This window comes from Lissotriton helveticus, chromosome 5_1 (genome assembly GCF_964261635.1).
Source record: "Lissotriton helveticus chromosome 5_1, aLisHel1.1, whole genome shotgun sequence".
Classification (NCBI taxonomy): domain Eukaryota; kingdom Metazoa; phylum Chordata; class Amphibia; order Caudata; family Salamandridae; genus Lissotriton; species Lissotriton helveticus.
Genome location: NC_136065.1, coordinates 1,397,514,977 through 1,397,532,355, shown reverse-complemented (window position 1 = coordinate 1,397,532,355; position 17,379 = coordinate 1,397,514,977). Strand labels below are relative to the sequence as shown.

General features: G+C 45.7%; 1 protein-coding gene across 12 annotated transcripts in view; it reads left to right on the top strand.

Moving 5' to 3' along the window:
* The window catches only part of SYCP1 (synaptonemal complex protein 1), a 6,803,167-nt gene that overhangs the window by 1,177,423 nt on the left and 5,608,365 nt on the right, over positions 1-17,379 (top strand). For all 12 annotated transcript variants that reach the window (XM_078644363.1, XM_078644366.1, XM_078644361.1 and 9 more), the window contains one exon: positions 15,740-15,813. In XM_078644363.1, the coding sequence (XP_078500489.1) occupies positions 15,740-15,813 (74 nt within the window). The remainder of the gene's footprint in view (positions 1-15,739; positions 15,814-17,379) is intronic.

The window sequence follows — 17,379 nt, the reverse complement described above, 5'->3', positions numbered from 1 at the left end:
ATTACAAATGAATACATAATTCTTATTTATCATCATATTTAGCAATTTGAAAGCTGTTTAAACAACACATGGCTGGCTGGCATTTTGCGCGCCTGCCTGTGTAATTTTAAAATAAACTTTCAGGGACGTTTTAAGGATTTTGGGGCCTATGGGCCAAATGTATTTTTGGGGCCCCTGTTCAGACCAACTTTGATTTTTTGATCTAGTCTCAGCTCTTTCATGCCTTCTTTGGTCAAATACTAAATGTGTGTACATCGGCTATTCAGGGATAGTGATGTGTGTTTTCAGTATGTAACACAACAGCAGTTCACTAATATTACTGTAAATAATATGTCACCACCTTCTATTTCTCATATGTGAGGTCATGTATTGATCTAAAATAAACTTTTTATATGGAAGTTGCATGACACATAAACACATTTTGTCTGCAAAATGTATGTAACAGACTTTTACACATGAAAAATGAATGATTGAAAAACGATATTTACAACATTGTGTTTTAAAATGATTCAAGGTCATGAGGGCAAGACTCTGTAGAATAGAGCTTGGTATCTCAGTCCCCCCCACCCAACCCCTTTATTTATTTATTTATGCGTTTTTTATATAGTGCAGACTTTACCCGAAGGGGTCAGAGCGCTTTACAATAGGAACAGAACTGATACATGAGAACATTACAAGTGAACAAATTACAAAAGCAAACGCTAATTTACATGAGGCAAAAGTGACAATCATGAGCAAACAAATACAAGCGGAAGCAAACGGAGCATTATGTCTGTGGAAACTTTGTCTCCGTTCTGGGAAGAGCTAACTCTCCCAGGAGGGGGTTAATTCACAGAGCTGACATGCTTCAGGTGCAGTGGGAGGCGAGGGGTCTCCTTTGCTAAAACCAAAAGTGTGTCCCACTGCAGCTGAAGCTGTCAGCTCTGTGATTAACCCCCTCTTGGGAGAGTTAACATAACAAAAGAACGGGCACCTCCTGCCCTATCGATCTCCCCTCCCTCCCCCTTCCACATACCGGAGTCCGGAGTCCTTCAAGAAGACTTGCACGGACAGACGGACGACTGCAGGGGACAAATGTCAGATTGAAGTGGAGTGCGCGCCCCCCCTGGGAAGGTGTTGCGCCCCCCCAGGGGGGCGCGCCCCACAGATTGAAGAACACTGCCTTAGGATATACTGTGACTCTTGGACTACACGTAGTGCCCCAGCTGCACTAATATCAGTCTGTTGACTTGTATTATCAAGCAGTTGCAATGCAATAGGTCTTGCATTTGCGAGAGTTTCAGCTAATAGTGTTGTAAATGGCAATGCCTTTTATTTACGTTTTAAAACCCAAAACACAAATAAAATGCATTGTTATCTACAATGCCAAAAGCTCAAGCCCGCGTGAATGCGAGACCTATTGCTTTGCAAATGCTTGTTTTTCTAGGGAATGCTTCATAGCCATGCTTTAGGGTGTGGTGATTCAGGCTCCCCATCAGCAACTGTGGACACAGAGCCAATGCTTTCGAAAGTGACTTCTATTTAAAGTGGGGTTTCTAGTGTATATTTCTCTATCCAAGAACCTCTCTCAAGGCAAGAAAAATTATAAATTAACCACACGTGCAGGGAGGACACACTATTTGCATTCTGGCTGTCGTAATTTACTTTTGTAGAAATAACCTCCACTCGACTCTCTGTTTGAGGATTTGTTTCTACATCACAAAACATTCAAACTGGCGGCCAGATGGCTTTAGATTTTTGAGGACGGTACTTCAACACAGTACATATGAGGAAGGTACTTCTGCCAAAAAGCTCCCTCGAAATCTTTAAATTTGGCTCGTCTTGTGCCGTATGAGTAGGCTGGCCGCCATAATGATATTCCCACTTTCTCAGCTTTCTCCTGCTGCCGGTTTCCTCCTGTTGCTAAATGGTCCTTGGGGACCACAAAGACCAGTCTGCCTGTCTCTGCGGCGCTCGGCCGCCAACGTCACTACCTAGCGCCAGGAGGCGCTGCATAGGCGGCCGTGGGATCCCGCAGCATGGTACGTGCGCGTGCGTGCGTGCCCGGGCAAAGCCTGGGCCGAGGGTGGGCCCATCCGCGCGCGGCAGAGACCGGACTTGGCTGGGCCACCCCCCTTAGTCGCCAATGGAAAACCATCTCTAGCCAACAGAGCCCCAACTGAAGTCAGAATCTAAGGTGAGTGCTTTCACTCCGGAAATGTTCTATTGAGTGTTTCAACTCTGCCTCAAGCCAGGTTTGCGGCTTCTGCAATTCCCCTTCTTCCATCCTACGTGGGAGTCCCATACTGTGTGCGGCATTCTAGCCGCCCCGGACTCATCATTGCAATCCAAGACCATTGATGAAGTAGAACGCATCCTTGCTAATCAGCCAAAATGGGGAGGCACACCTGCGCAGAGAAAAAATAGACACTGACTATAAAATCGCCAACAAGCCATCAGCCCACCTCTATCGATAAAATGCTACAGAGGGCTATAGGGGCAGTATGAACTGAAATCGAACTGACCGAAAGAAGGCTAAAGATAACACCAGACCTAGCCCCTCTCTTATCCAGTCCTGATATGCAATCTGCCCATTAACTGTAGATTCCGTCTCTTCTAGGACCCAGTCCAGGACATGTGCCTTGATACACAACACACCTACCACGGATTTGTTTATTGAGGATGTCCCTTCTGGTCCAGGGAAGAAAGGGAATGTAAAAACTCTCACAAAGTCTGGGACAAATCGGAAGAAGGGAACCACGGTTCTTGTAGTGAGTGGTGACTTGGGGCTGGGAGGGTCGGGTGGACATGAATGAAGGCATAGAAAAACCATCCTGGGTGTCAAACTTAGTAATGGATTTGCAGTTGACTCGTTTCTGGCTGTAGGGGCAGGGGGATTCCCCGAGGTCAGCATTTGTCTGGCCCAGTAACTAAGGGGGAGCCCATTCTATTGGAATTTCCCCCCTTGTCGGTTGCTACATCTTTAGATATATCAAAACTAAAGTCAGGGTCCCCGCGGGATCCGTGTCCAGCAAGATTTTTGGCGAGAATGGCGGGAGTAGTGAATCCCATTATTAACCCCGTGCTGAATCTGTCGCTCAGCTCCGGAGTGGTCCCTCCTGCCTGGAAGCAGGCGTTAGTTATACCATTATTGAAAAAGCCCAATCTGGACCCGGAGGTGTATGCCAACTATAGGCCTATCTCCCTTCTACCAGCCCTTGCCAAAGTAGTTGAGAAGCATGTACAGGTTTCCCTTTCCAGTTTCCTTGAGAACAACAACCTTCTTACAGCACGCAGTCAGGCTTTCGTACCAACTTGAGCACTGAGACTGCGCTGCTGGAAGTTACAGAAGTCATCAAGGAGGTACTGGATGCAGGAGGCAAGGCTATGCTGGTAATGCTCGACATATCTGCGGCATTTGACACCGTCCCCCATGAGGGTCTCCTTGCTAGACTTAATGAGATCGGTCTGCGGTGTACAACTGGTTCAGATCTTTTCTAGCTGGCCGGTGTCAGACAGCCGGGGCCCCCCTTTTTTCCGCCGTGGTGCCACCATTAGAGGTGGGAGTCCCGCAGGGGTCTATTTTGAGCCCGAACCTTTTTAATATCTTTATGACCCCTCTGGCAGCGCTGGCGGAGTCTTTTGGGGCCCAGATCTTGTCATGTGCCGACGACACGCAGCTCCTTTCCACGTGTGGTTCCAGCAACACAGCGTCAAGTGCAATTCGACCAAATCCGAAGTGCTTTTCTTTGGCTGCCGGTCGGATCCCATCTGGCAGGCCTGGTGGCCTGAGAATATGTTTCCGCCTTCGGCTGCCTCTACAATGGCCAAGAACCTGGGGATAAAGATTGATAATGATCTGTCTATGAAGCCCCAGATCCTTGGCCTTACAGGGAGATGCTTTGGCATTCTCAAGATGCTTCCTAAATTTCTCCCTCTTCTCTCGCTGGCTCACAGAAAAACCACGGTTCAGGCGCTCATTGGATCGCGCCTTGATTACGTGAACATTCTGTACTTGGGTTTGCCAGAATATCTTCTTCAGCGCCTGCAGATAGTTCAGAACTCTGCGGCACGTGCCATCTTTGGATTCCATCGTCACACCAGGGTTTCTGATCTGCTGCAGACTTTGCACTGGCTGCCCATTCGAAAACGTATCGTTTTCAAGGCTCTCACTTTGGCCTTCAAAGCTCTTCATTTGTCCGGGGCCAAGTACATCCAAAGGCGGATGGCCTTTTACCATCCTACTAGATCATTGAGGTTAGAGTCGTTGGCCCTGGCCTCGGTCCCGATCATAAGAAGAGTGAGGGTTGGCGGTCGGTCTTTCAGGCGTTTAGCGCCCCTACTGTGGAATACTCTGCCGGTCAGTCTCCGAAGGAATCCTTTCCTGTTGGCTTTCAGGAAGGATCTGAAATCATGGTTGTTCGCTCAGTAGTTTTTTTTCCCCCTCTTGTCTCTGTCCCATGCTCGTTTTGGGTTAAAAGCGCCGGGACACTCCCCGGAGTTGCCGAGCGCTATACAAAACACACCATAACATTAACAGTTGCAGAAATATCATCAAGGAGGAGCTGAACATCTTGACCTGCCGGGTAGATAAACGTACATCTCTGATAGAAACTTGTGTTGGCAAGGTAGACGCTAATCTTAGGGGGGAAGTTGGCCCCCAGCAGCTCGTGTCTCACCAGAGATTAGACAATGCACCGGTAATGAACCCGAGCCTGCCACCACAAATTCAGAGTAATAAGGAGGACGCAACTAAGCATGCGAATATTCCCAGCAAGCTTAGAGACTTAATTAGCCTACAAAGCCGGGAGCACAGTCTGGCGGGTAGAGTGGCAAAATGCTAGGACACTGCCCAGAAATGCATCTGGTTGAAGTCAATGCGCAGCATTTGGGGGCAAAATATAGAGCAAAAGAGGGGCAAGACATATGATCAGAAGTAGTAGAGGGAAGACCAAACTTACCTTGTACTAATCTCCCCCGGACGCAACACCGTATGTCATGATCTTAAAGGGAGTACAAGAACTTAATAGGGGCCAAAGGGAATCATATTGTGGTCTAAAAAATAAATGTATATCTGGGCTGTCAAAACAACTTCAATTCTCGTATAAGGATTCCAGTGAAATCTTATTCACCCATAGGGTGGGATGGGTGGGCCAGAGGCCAAAAGATATTTCCGGTGACATAATTGTGATCAATTTCAGAAACCCCCAGGTTGTAAGGTCCCTTCTAACATGAAACAAGCAAAGACAGGAAGGGGGCATCTGGCCACTCCTTTGGGGTACTTCTAGCCCCAAAAAATAGTCTGTGGCCAGTCTGTGGGGCAGGGTCAAGGTACCAGTACCAGCAAAATACCATTTTCGGGCAGGATCAACCAAGCCCACTTTTGTTTAATCTCCCACTTACAAGTACACTTCTGAGGCCCTCACAGGTACCCATAGGCCACCAGCGGGTGACTATAGAAAGCATATCCCCCCCGAGTGTCCCACCATGGAGGAACAAAGCAATACAATCCAGCCATCAAAAGACATACCCAAGCTTCATGTGTTATCTTGGAACATTGCGGGCCTCATTGCCAAACTTGACAATCCGGAGTGGGGAGCATTCATCCAAGATAACGATACTTGCATGTTCCAGGAAACTTGGGTGAGGGAGGACACACACAGACTAGGCTATGCGACCTTCTGCTTAACAGCCACAAGTGGGGTAAGGGGAAAACCTGCAGGGGGACTTTGTACCTGGATTGCCGTGCACCTGGGTTGCACGGCTAAACAGGTGAGGCCTCCTCTCGAGGCATACTCCGTGTTATTCTGAGCTTCCCCGCCAAGATTAGAATAGCTGTAATTAATGTCTATTCCCGCCCAGTTAGCCAAGGCCAGGAGTCAACAGCTCTTGAGCAACTGACTACTTTTTTATACACTATTCCTGACAACACCCTGGTGATGCTTGCTGGCGACTTCAATTGTCAGTTTGAACCCTTGAAATACCTAATTGGGGGTAATGTCAATGAGGAGGACCAGTATTTGGCCATACCAGAACCAGACATCTGGCAACCAGGGCATGGACTCCACTGGTACTCCAAATGAACATCCTTACATGGAATTACTCCCTCAGGGCCTGCAACGGGCGCACTAAATCAGACTCCCCGGCGAACCAAACCTGCAGTAGACCAGGTAGTTCCTCTATTCTAGATTATATCTTGGTGTACACTAAATTTTGGCAACGGGTGATTGATTTCAAGGTCAGGCCTCAATATGACAGTGACCATAATGCCCTGATTCTCGAGATGGTATCGCCTTGACCCAGAGATGTCAACACAGGCCAACCTTCAACCAGCCCCAGGTTAACTCTATCTAGTTGCAGGAGGAGAGTAAAATGGGGGGCATTTTGTAAATCCAGGACAAGCTAGCCTCTCTTTATCAAACTGTAATCCCATATCTTATGGTTGCAAACCAACTTAGTGAAATTGCTGTATTCACTACTGCCCTACATGAAATCGCAAACAACCACCAAGGTTTAGTATCTGATCTGGCAAATATTTTCTTCACCTTGCCAAATCTAGGGTAAAGGAAACTCCAGTTCACCCTTGTTATAATGGCGATAGTCACAAGGCCAAGCAAGCACTAGTTTTAGATAGACCTCTAATAAAAGACAAGCGAACAGCCCACAAAAACACGATCAATATGGCCAAGAAACAATGGAAGGAAGTTAAATGGGAAAGCTTGAAAAATGCCCTATGTTCCAGGTACATGAGGACTTTTTGGAACTTAGTAAATACTGGCAACACAGATGGCAAACTGGCAACAGAACTGTTGGACCTGGCATCATTGGCGGGAGTCTCCCTTCTATTTTTGACGGATTGCCTCCTCTGTTTTGATATATTTTTGCTGGTTATATGCTTTGGGCACTGTGCCACTGCTATTTAGTGTCACAGTGCAAGTGCTCCCCATGTTAAATTGATGTACTAATTGGTAATTCCATGATTGGATTATTTCATTTACCTATCAGCCCCATGTACAGTGCACTATGTGTGCCCTGGACTTGTAAATCAAATGCTGCTGGTGGGCTTGCAGCACTGGTTGTGCCACCCACAGAAGCAGCTTGTAAAGTGTGTCTCAGGCCTGCCATTGCAAGGCCTTTGTGCAGTCTAGCACTGCCATGGCGACTTGGCCAATTGCACCCACTTGCCAGTCCGTAAACCTTCCCTTTGCTTCATCTTAGACACCCCTATGGTAGGCCCACGGGCAGGGTGCATTGTAAGTATAAGGTAGGACAGGCTCTTATGTGTGTAGCATGTCCTAATAGTGAATTACAGCCATTTTTGTTTTTCACTATTGCAAGGCTACCTGTTCTCCATAGGCTAGAATGGGCAGTTAGATTATTACATTCTTATAATGCTAACTGACTTAGGGAACATGGTAGAATCTCGAATTTAGGATGCCTGAACTAATAAAATACATGTTTTAGTAAAGTTGGTTTTATTATTCTGTGTTTGAAAATACCACTTTTAGAAATTAGGTATTTTCTTGCCTAACTGTCCAGGCCTGCCTCTGCTAGGTTGTGTATTCCTTGTCTGGATTTGTGAGTGACAGGGCTGGGGGATTCCAGGAGACATGCTGGGGCTGCCCAGTGGTGAATGGAGAGATCTGCATCTAGATCAGAGGGAGGAGTTGCACCTGGGACCTGAATATGGCTGGGCCTTCCCTTTACAATGCTGGCTCCACCTCCTGTGGCTTGTCTGATGTCTCTGCCCTGCACTGTGAAAGGAGAGAAGGAATCATGTCAACAAAGTGCTCCAGAGCTGTATCTTCCCTCCCCTGTGCTGGCTCTGCCTCCTGTGGGGCAGCTGGTATCTCTGCCCTGCACAGTGAAAGGAAGAAGAGAGTCATGTAAACAGAGTGCTCAGGAACTGGTTTGGACTAGGCAGAAGCCTCTCTGCCTTCAGAGAACTAAGGATTTTGGGGTATAAATATTGTCACCCTGATCCCAAGAAATTAGATCACTTCTGGAACAAGAAATCTTTTGCCACGGAGAAGAACCAAGGAAGCTGCAGGAGTTTTGCTGCCCCTCTGCCGTTGTGCTGTTTATTGGGTTGGCCAGCAGTGGTTGCTTCATTGCCAAGGAAAGAAGAAGGAACTTTTTAAGGACTTCATCATCTTCAGAATATTCCCCCCGGATAACGAAAGCGACACATCTCCCCTTTTGCGAGCCTTTTATTCACTTTGCGTTAAGCATCCAGGTACTTTGAGAACTTTGTTGTATTCATCATCAACTTGAATTAAGTAACTTTGATCATCTTTAAAGCAATCTTTTTTTAAAATTCTTTTTATTTAAACAAGGCATCAGTAAATAACATATTACTAAACTTCACATAGCATTTCGCAGTACATTAAGAGATGGGGAGGGGTGAAGAACAAAAGTACATAGTCAGCAAAACACTTCATGGGGATGAGGGAACATCAATAACAACATCTCTAGGTGGTACACAAATCCCTCCCCTATGCTCATTCCACTGGCTCCAGATTAAGGCCCATTTCCGGGGACGCCCCTCGCAACATACACAGTGTTTTCCCGAAACATGCTCCAGTCCATGTCCCTTTCCCATTCTCCAAGGGTGGGCGGCATGTCTGAACCCCACTTTTGGGCAATATTTCTTTTGGCTATCATATTGCCCAATGTGACCCACCGTGTCTGCGCAGCCGTGAGATCGTTGGGTCCCCATATATTAAGAAGACATCGACGTGCCTCCGGCTGCAGGGATACCCTCGTAACTTCATGCATAATGGTTTGGATTTCCTTCCAATATTGGACAACCTGTCGACACTCTCAGATAATGTGGGAGAATGTACCTAAAAGACCACATTTGCGTCTACACAATCCCTCCATCGCTAACCCCATCTGAACCAGCCGGGGGCCTGTGGTATAAACCCTATGTAGGATCTTCAATTGTATGAGTCGCAACCGGGCAGGAATAGCGACCACCTTCGGGGAAGAAACAGCTGCCTGCCAGTCCTCTTCATCCAATTCTATTCCGTCTGCTATCCATTTATCTCTCAAGTCACCGAGCAGCTCCGCTCTATTGTTGATTCATTTTTTATAGCTCAGGGAAATCGTTTTGTCGGGGAGATGACTGTCTAAAATTCTATCCTCAAGGGGAGATGCCTCTGGCAATTCTATATCGACAGCGAAGGCCGCCTGTAACGAGTGACGGACCTGTGCATATCAGAAATATTCGGAACTGGATAGCTCAAATTCTGCATTTCCTCAAAAGATTTAATCCGCCCCTTACTCCATACGTCTTTAACAGTCGAGATTCCTATCAGCTACCATTTATCAAAGCCCTTTTTGTTCCACGGATTACCTAGCCTTTCGGAGTCAAAAAGGGGGGCAGCCAGCGTCAGTTTACCCTTCCATCCCAAAGAACTCGTAGCATCTTGCCAGATTTTCACCGCATGTTTGGTGGGACCCGTCAAATTCAGCCTCGCTTGCCTCGAGAACAGCGCTCTATTGTAACTGCCCACCGGAAGAAGCCACCTGTCCATCGCGTACCCAGGATCCATAACGGACCCATATGTTGCATGGTTAATGGCAGCAAGTTGGGAAGACCTATAATACCTTTTGATATCCCGTAGGGCGATACCTCCGTCATACCATGGGGGTGTCAGCTTGGCCAGCGCAATGCGAGGTTTTCCTTCCCACAAAAGACTACGCTGTAATCCTTCTATCTCACGAAAATAACTGGCGGGCACAACATCTAGGGTATTTTGGAGAGCATACAGGAAACGGGGCAGAGCCATCATTTTAAAGAGGGTCGCTCATCCCAGTAAGGAGATCGGAAGTTTACGCCAATGTGCTGAGTCACACTTGAGCCTCTGCAGTGGGGGTAGGAGATCTTCACTATATCTGACTGCCGGATCGAGTGTAATAAATATACCCAAATACCGGAATCCAGTCGTAGTAATCTGAATAGGGCAATTGTTAGGAGGGACCGGAGTTTCTTCTCTGAGAACATATAACAAAGACTTCCCCAGTTAATAGAAAGACCAGAATTTTTACCAAAGGAGGCCAAGACAACACACACCACCATAAGGGATTTCCGTGGAGCAGTCAGATAGAGCAAGATATCGTCTGCATACAAGGAAATCCTGTCTTCCCAATCAGGGGACCGCCTTATACCTCGGATCGACGGTTCCCATCGAATCCAACCTGCTAGGGGTTCAAGTGACAATGAAAATAGAAGAGGGGAGAGGGGGCAATACTGCCGGATGCCTCGACTCAAACGAAACAGTGCAGAGACCCTGCCATTAACCACTACCTGGGCGAGTGGCTCAGCATACAACAAACACACCCATCCAATAAAATCAGAGCCGAATCCGAATTTGGCCAAGACCGCCCACAAGTAGGACCATTCGACGGTATCAAAGGCCATGGTCGCATCAAGGGAGGCGACTACGGCTGGTACCTGTAGAGTATGTGCTCTTGCTATCACGCCATGCAATCTACGTAGGTTAAGGGCCGTATTCCTATGGGGAATAAAACCTGATTGGTCCGGGTGAACAAGACCACCAATTACTTTTACTAGCCTGTTTGCGCGAAGCTTAGCCAATATTTTAGGTTCAGCATTTAATAAGGAAATAGGCCAGTATGAAGCACATCTATTTTTCAGTTTGCCTTCTTTATGAATTACCACTACCAACGCCACTCTCTGATCTCTAGGCAACACTCCCTTTTCACAGGCTTCTTCAAACATATTCTTTAGGTGCGTAGCCAACTTGTCTGGTCTGAGCTTGTAAAGCTCGATCGGGAGCCCATTGGGTCCTAATGCCTTATCCGAGTTCAAAGTATGGATAGCTTGGGCTATCTCATCCACTGTGAGCTCACTATTCATATAGTCACCGTCTTCCTTGGACAAACAGGGGAGTCGTATATCTCGGAGCAATAAACAGGAGTCTTCCTCAGGTCTATCTGAGATCGAGGAGTAGACCGACTGAAAATATTCAGCAAAGGTGTCAACTATATCCTGGGGGTCAGTAATCGATTCTCCTCCCTTCAAAATAAGTTCTGGAACAATGCGACTGGCGCATTCCCTCTTGTCTAGCCAGGCAATAAGTTTCCCTGCCTTATCCCCTAAATCGTAGATCCTACCCTGCTGCTCCCTTCCAAGTGTCTTAGCCATATCAGTGACCAACGATTTGTAGTCACGCTGCTTAAGGCTCAGGATATGTAAGTTAGCCTGTGTCACCCGCTGCTCCAACTCCTCCTCAAGTCTATTAATCTCCATTTCAGCCTCCACAATTTCCTTATTTCGCTCCTTTTTGATTCCAGCTATCAATGTAAGGCTTGACCCCTAATGACTGTCTTAAAGGCTTCCCAGAGAGACATCGATGAAGACACCGATCCCTCATTGTTTGTGAAGTAGTCATCCAAAGCTTTTATGAGATCTTTTCGAAGTTTGGGATTTTGCATATACCAGGGATTAATAGGAGCTATCCTACCAGCAGAATTTGGAGCAAAACAAAACCTGATCCAAAGTGGATGGTGATCGGCGATACCCCTAGCCAGGTGAACCGCCTCAGTTATATAAGATGCCTGAGCCACCGGGACCAAGCAATAGTCCAGTCTGGAAAGGCTACCATGTGCTCCTGAGTGAAATGTATACTGTTTCCTATCTGGGTGGTATAATCGCCAACCATCTACAAAACCCATGGCATCTAGAAAATCCGACATCCACCTTAGGGCACGTCCCGTCTATCGGGGGTATGTCTATCTAAGAGCCCCGAAACAACAGCATTGAAATCTCCCCCCAGGATCAACAGTCCCTCCGGCAATTCCAACAACATTTTCCCCAGATCAAAGAATGAGGCAGACTGCAAACCAGGGGGGACATAGGCCGATACCAGAGTAAGTACATGTCCCTCCCAGCGACCCGAGATCCCAATGTATCTGCCTCTGTCGTCTTCGCACACCGTGTCTATAGCCAATGGGAGTGCCCGCTGAACCAGGATACCAAACCAGGATACCAACCCCCCTAGAGCCCGCCGTGAACCCTGCATGAGCGACCAACTTATAGCCCATTCTATGCATTGCCATACAGGAGTTTCCAACTAAGTGCGTTTCCTGCAGCAAGACCACGTCCGGTGCTCGACGTTTAAGATACTGAAGCACCACACTGCATTTTATTTTATCCCCCAACCCATTCACATTCCAACTTAAAACCTTGAGTTCACTACCCCCCATCGTCGTAAGAAAAAGACAAATGTTCCTCCTGCAGCTGCTGCATGCTATTCAAATACAATACATTGATGCTGTTAACTATAAACCCAAACATTAAAATACAAAAAGGAATCGCCAATAATGTGACAATCAATGATACAAAAATGAAACCAAAAACTGAAAGTTTGTCCTTCCACATTACAGCATTCTCTGATGTCTGTTGCATGTTAATCAAACCCAATATATTGATGCCATCGGTAACACACAACAGAAAAAAATTAAACCAAATGCCAATAATGTGTCACACAATAATACAAAGATCTCTTCAACTCTTCTCCCCCCATCCCCCACCCCGCACCCCTGCATATCGCTTACGCGCATCCCCAACTAGCAGGGTGCCTGTCGCCCCCTCACACCCCAATACTAATCTACAACTACCTTGAAGTAGAAAAGAGAGGAGGGCCTACACTCGCCCACCACCATACCCCGCTCCCGCACTTCTTCGCTGCCACCCAATTTCAGGTCCATATATTGCCGCACCTATGCGGACATAGCATATCTAGGGAGAACTTTACACATCAACTCCATCCCCGGATCACAACATAAGAAAATATAAACCCACTGACCCCTTTTTTACATTTTTACTGTTCCTCCAACCCGCCCCGGTCTTGGTCCTCCACGTCCGTAATAGTCACACTATCCAACCAATCCGCCGCCACTTCAGGATTGTAAAAAAAAAAAACATGCTTTCCTATTAAGTTCCACTCGGAGTCGGGCCGGGAACATCATAGCGTATTTTAGTCCTTTATTTAAAGCAATCTGAAGTGTAGTATTGTGGATTTTTGTCGTTTGTGGTCTTGTGTTTAAGTCTATATAAATAATACTTTTTTTTTATAAAACCTGTGTTGTGTCCATCTGTAGTGTTTTCACTGTATTACTGTGTATATTCACAAATGATTAACACACTGCCTCTGAGATAAGCCTGTCTGCTCGTGCCAAGCTACCAAGGGCGTGAGCAGGGGTTATTAAGGAGTGTAATCCCCTTATCCTGACTTAGAAGTAAGGGTCCCTATTTGGACAAAGGGGAATACCATTGCCAACTAGAGACCCCCAGATCTAACAAGAACCAAATCTGGAGGCAGAAGTCTGGAAGGCCCACTTTGAACCCTATATAAAAGGGCAGAGGATGTAGTAGGGCGGGCCATTAACGAGTGCCTCCACTTGCAGCCACCTATCCCTGCTGTTCCAACAATTTATCTAAAAGAGATAATGGATGCCCTAAGCAGGGTTACCCCCTCTAAGGCACCGGGACTAGACAAGATTCCAGGCAACCTCCTCCGTAACGAGCCTAATATTTGGGCCCCATATTTATGGACCGTATTTAATGCTATCCTGCAGGGAATGCCGATTCCTGGGACCTGGCTTGGGAAGGAAATTATTCCAATTCACAAGAAGGGGTCATAACTGTTGCCCGCTAACTATCGCCCAATTAGCCTCATAGATGTCACCCAGAAGATATATGCACAAGTGCTATTGGGATGATTAGAGAGCTGGCTGGAGGAGTATTCCATAATCAGCCCCTATCAAGCAGCTTTTAGAGCTAGAAGGTCCACAATAGATGAAATTCTGAGGCTGCAACTTGTATACTGGAAGACAGTACTTTTGGAGGGTAGCAGCCTTTATTTGATCTTTGTCGACCTAAAATCAGCATTTCACCTGGTCCCCAGGGACAAATTGTGGTCCATTTTACTGGAAATGGGGGCCCCTCCCTATCTCTCCTACCAGATGAAACAGCTACATGAATGTAATTACGCCCAAATCAGGCATGGGAAAAATGGCGAGCTCACTGACCCCATTTCCATAGAAAGAAGAGTATGACAAGGGTGCGTGTTGGCTCTGACCCATTTCTGTTTATTTATTAATGGCCTAGTAGAGACCCTGATTGCTGGGAGGGATATAGATGCCCATAGGTTGGCAAACCTCAAGGTTCCCGCCTTGATGCTCGCCGACGATACCCTCTTACTATCTAAGTCCCCTATGGGAATACAGAGACCCTAGATATCTTTCATTCATTTTGCAAAAGCAGGGGTTTAAAGATAAATTCACAGAAAACTAAATACATGGCTTTTAATGTACAAAATACTACACAACCAAATCCTCAGTTAGATGGGAAACCACTAGAGAAAGTGACTGTCTTTGAATGCTTAGGATTAACACTCACTGAGAAGATGGAGTAGAGTGCACAAGTAAAGAAGGCCAGCCTTAAGCTGACACATACAACAGGGGGTTAGCTAAAACGCTCAGGAAGTGTACCCACAAAATGGTTGGGCCAGTGATGGAAATGTATAAAGCCCAAGTAAGGGGGGCGGCATTGTATGGGGCAGAAATCTGGGGCCATCGGCCAACCAACCCCCTATCTAAGAATGAGAATTCCTTTGCTAGGCAACGCCTAGGTTTCCCCATAAGTATTCCACTTCTGCCACTTCTAATGGAAGTTGCCCTCAGACCCCTCCTACATTGGCAACGCCTATAGAGTACCCCAGAATTAGTAGCTTTTAGAGAAGAGCTTAAGGAAATTTTAAACCTACAAGGAGCTAGTAAAATCCCATGGCTGGCGTATATCAAAAACTCCCTAGAAGCCATGGGGCTGGGGGACCTATGGGCTAACGCCGAAGGAAGATGCATTTCAATATACAGGAAGACCCTGTCAAAGATCTTCAGGGACTATAAACGTAATCACCTTAAGAGGAATCCTGCGACTGGCACAATGACTGCATCCTTCCTAGAGATTAAAGAGCAAGACAGGCTAGAACCTGCTCTTGATGTTATTCAGCCTCCCCTTGCTAAAAAGCTGTTTCTATAATTCAGGCACGGAGCATTGCCGCTTCTTGCCTTTACAAAAAACTGGGGTGGCATTTTGTCCCAGGGTTGTTCGGCTTGCAATCATATTTCAGAGACAGACCAACATGTATTATTCCCTTGTCCGGCATACAAGATGGCTAGATGCTGATGGCTAGTACAGATATGTAGAAACCTTGGAACAAATCACTGCGCGGAGGCCTATTGGATATTAAAATATGACATCAGTACGCCAATTGTTTATTCTGTCTCCCGATATCTATTTTCCATGTGGCGTGTGCTCGCCGAGTTATTTTAAAATCAGGCTCTGCCTAATTTGATCACTTCATCACCTTTCTGTGATTATATATTGGTACCAACCTTACCCCTTTTAAAATTTTGAATACTAGAAATGTGTATTGTAATGTATTTATCACATCTTATAGCTTTTATTTAGAATTCTTTGATACTGTATTGCACATGCATTTGATCTTTGGAAATGTATATGTATGAATTATGACATATGTTTAACCTGTGCTTTTATGGTCTCATTGGACAAAATAAAGAATTCTTGATGATCATACTTTAAATTTCTCTTGCTTTTCTAATGTAAAATGGCAAAGTGAATTTACGACAGCCTGTTTTAAGAGGAGTTATGTCAAGGAATACATCTGCACTGTAGAATTTATATATTTTCTTATTTGTTTTTCAGAAATAATGCCACAAGACATCTGTGTGACCTTCTCAAAGAGACATGTGCGCGATCCTTGGAGAAGACTAGTATGTGTAAGTATGATGAGAACTTTTCTAATTTCACTACATATAGAACTCTTTTATATACAGTTGTCTGTTAATACAGTAAAAGGGAGCCATGTTTGTGGTAACATTACCTTCCAGGGGAATGGTTTGTTTTAGGGCAACTGCCAACCACTTTCTTTTTGATGGATTGGTGTTATAAAACAAATGTTTATGGCCATCCTGCAAAAACAAAATGTGATCAAAAGTGCAGAAACAAATTTATATACATGACATGAAAACAATACTGTACAGTATATTTAATGTTTGGTAACAGCTATTTATCAGACCTCCAGGTAAATAGCGACTTTCCTCTGCTAAACTGTTAAAGATAATGCATCGCAAAACCTTCTCACCTCAAGAAAAGACTGTAAGATAAGGTAATCTTCTATGATACATAGTTAAAGTTACAATGCGTTTGGCACATAGCATCAAGCATCTGTTTCACTCCTTCCCTAGACCTCCAGTGCATACATATATGTAAGTGGACAACACAGCATGCAAAATCCTGCCATTCAGCGAACTAGCAGCCCCTGTTAAGGCTCAGTATTGCTGAGCTAATGGATAAGTAAAATGAATAATTGATTGTCAAAAGACAAATAAACCCTCCATCCATCGGGCACTTTTACTGTATTAAGTTGGGGAAGGAATTTACACATTCTTCCAAAATCTGCCGAAAACAGGAACAGAAGGCACCTGTGATGCAACAGTAACCGTCCTCAAAGAGCACAAGCGATACGTCCTATGGCAAGCAAAACAGAAGGACAGAGAGTCTGTAGACAATCTCTATGCATTCATGAGAGAGCTGGTGAGTATCTACGTAGATGATGTCACAAACTAAATAAGATCCCTGTAGAAAAGTAGGATCTTTCTGAAATAAATACACACACTTTTTGCCTGGTGTGAGTATATTCTGACTGTAGTTCACTGGGATCCTGCTAATCAGATCTCCAGTGACTGTGCTCTCCCATCTAAATTTGCTTGGTAAGTACTTTGTACCCCCCTACAATTGGCATACTGGGGTACCATTATAAGTCCCTAGTATATGGTCCTGAGGTACACAGGGCATTGGTATCCCAGTGGTCTCCCATGGGCTGCAACATGTCTTATGCCACCCATAGGAGCCCATGCAAACTGTGTCTTCAGAAGTGCCATTGCATGCACCCTTCACTTCAGATATAAGGTTCCCCTTATATCCAGGGCACTGCATTTAAAACCTATAAAACAACCCTAAGGTAGGCCCTTAATTCAAGGGCAAGATGCAAAGTGCTAAGTGTGGGGGTACCCCTACAAACCCCAGACTCCATTTTCTGGGCTTTGTAGGAGTTTGTATAGCCATTAGAAGGTATGTTGTGGACAATGGCAAATCGAGATGTCTAACTACATAAGGTCTGCCCGAACCTGGTCATGTGTGCTATCAAACATGTTGGAATAATGCAACTACACCAATTCCAGTGTTAGTTTCATGATACCATGTACTAGGGGTCTGCTTAGAGGACCCCCAAGACCTACTTGTGTAGCTTTCAGTATCCGACTTCCAGCCCGTGCTCCTGCTGA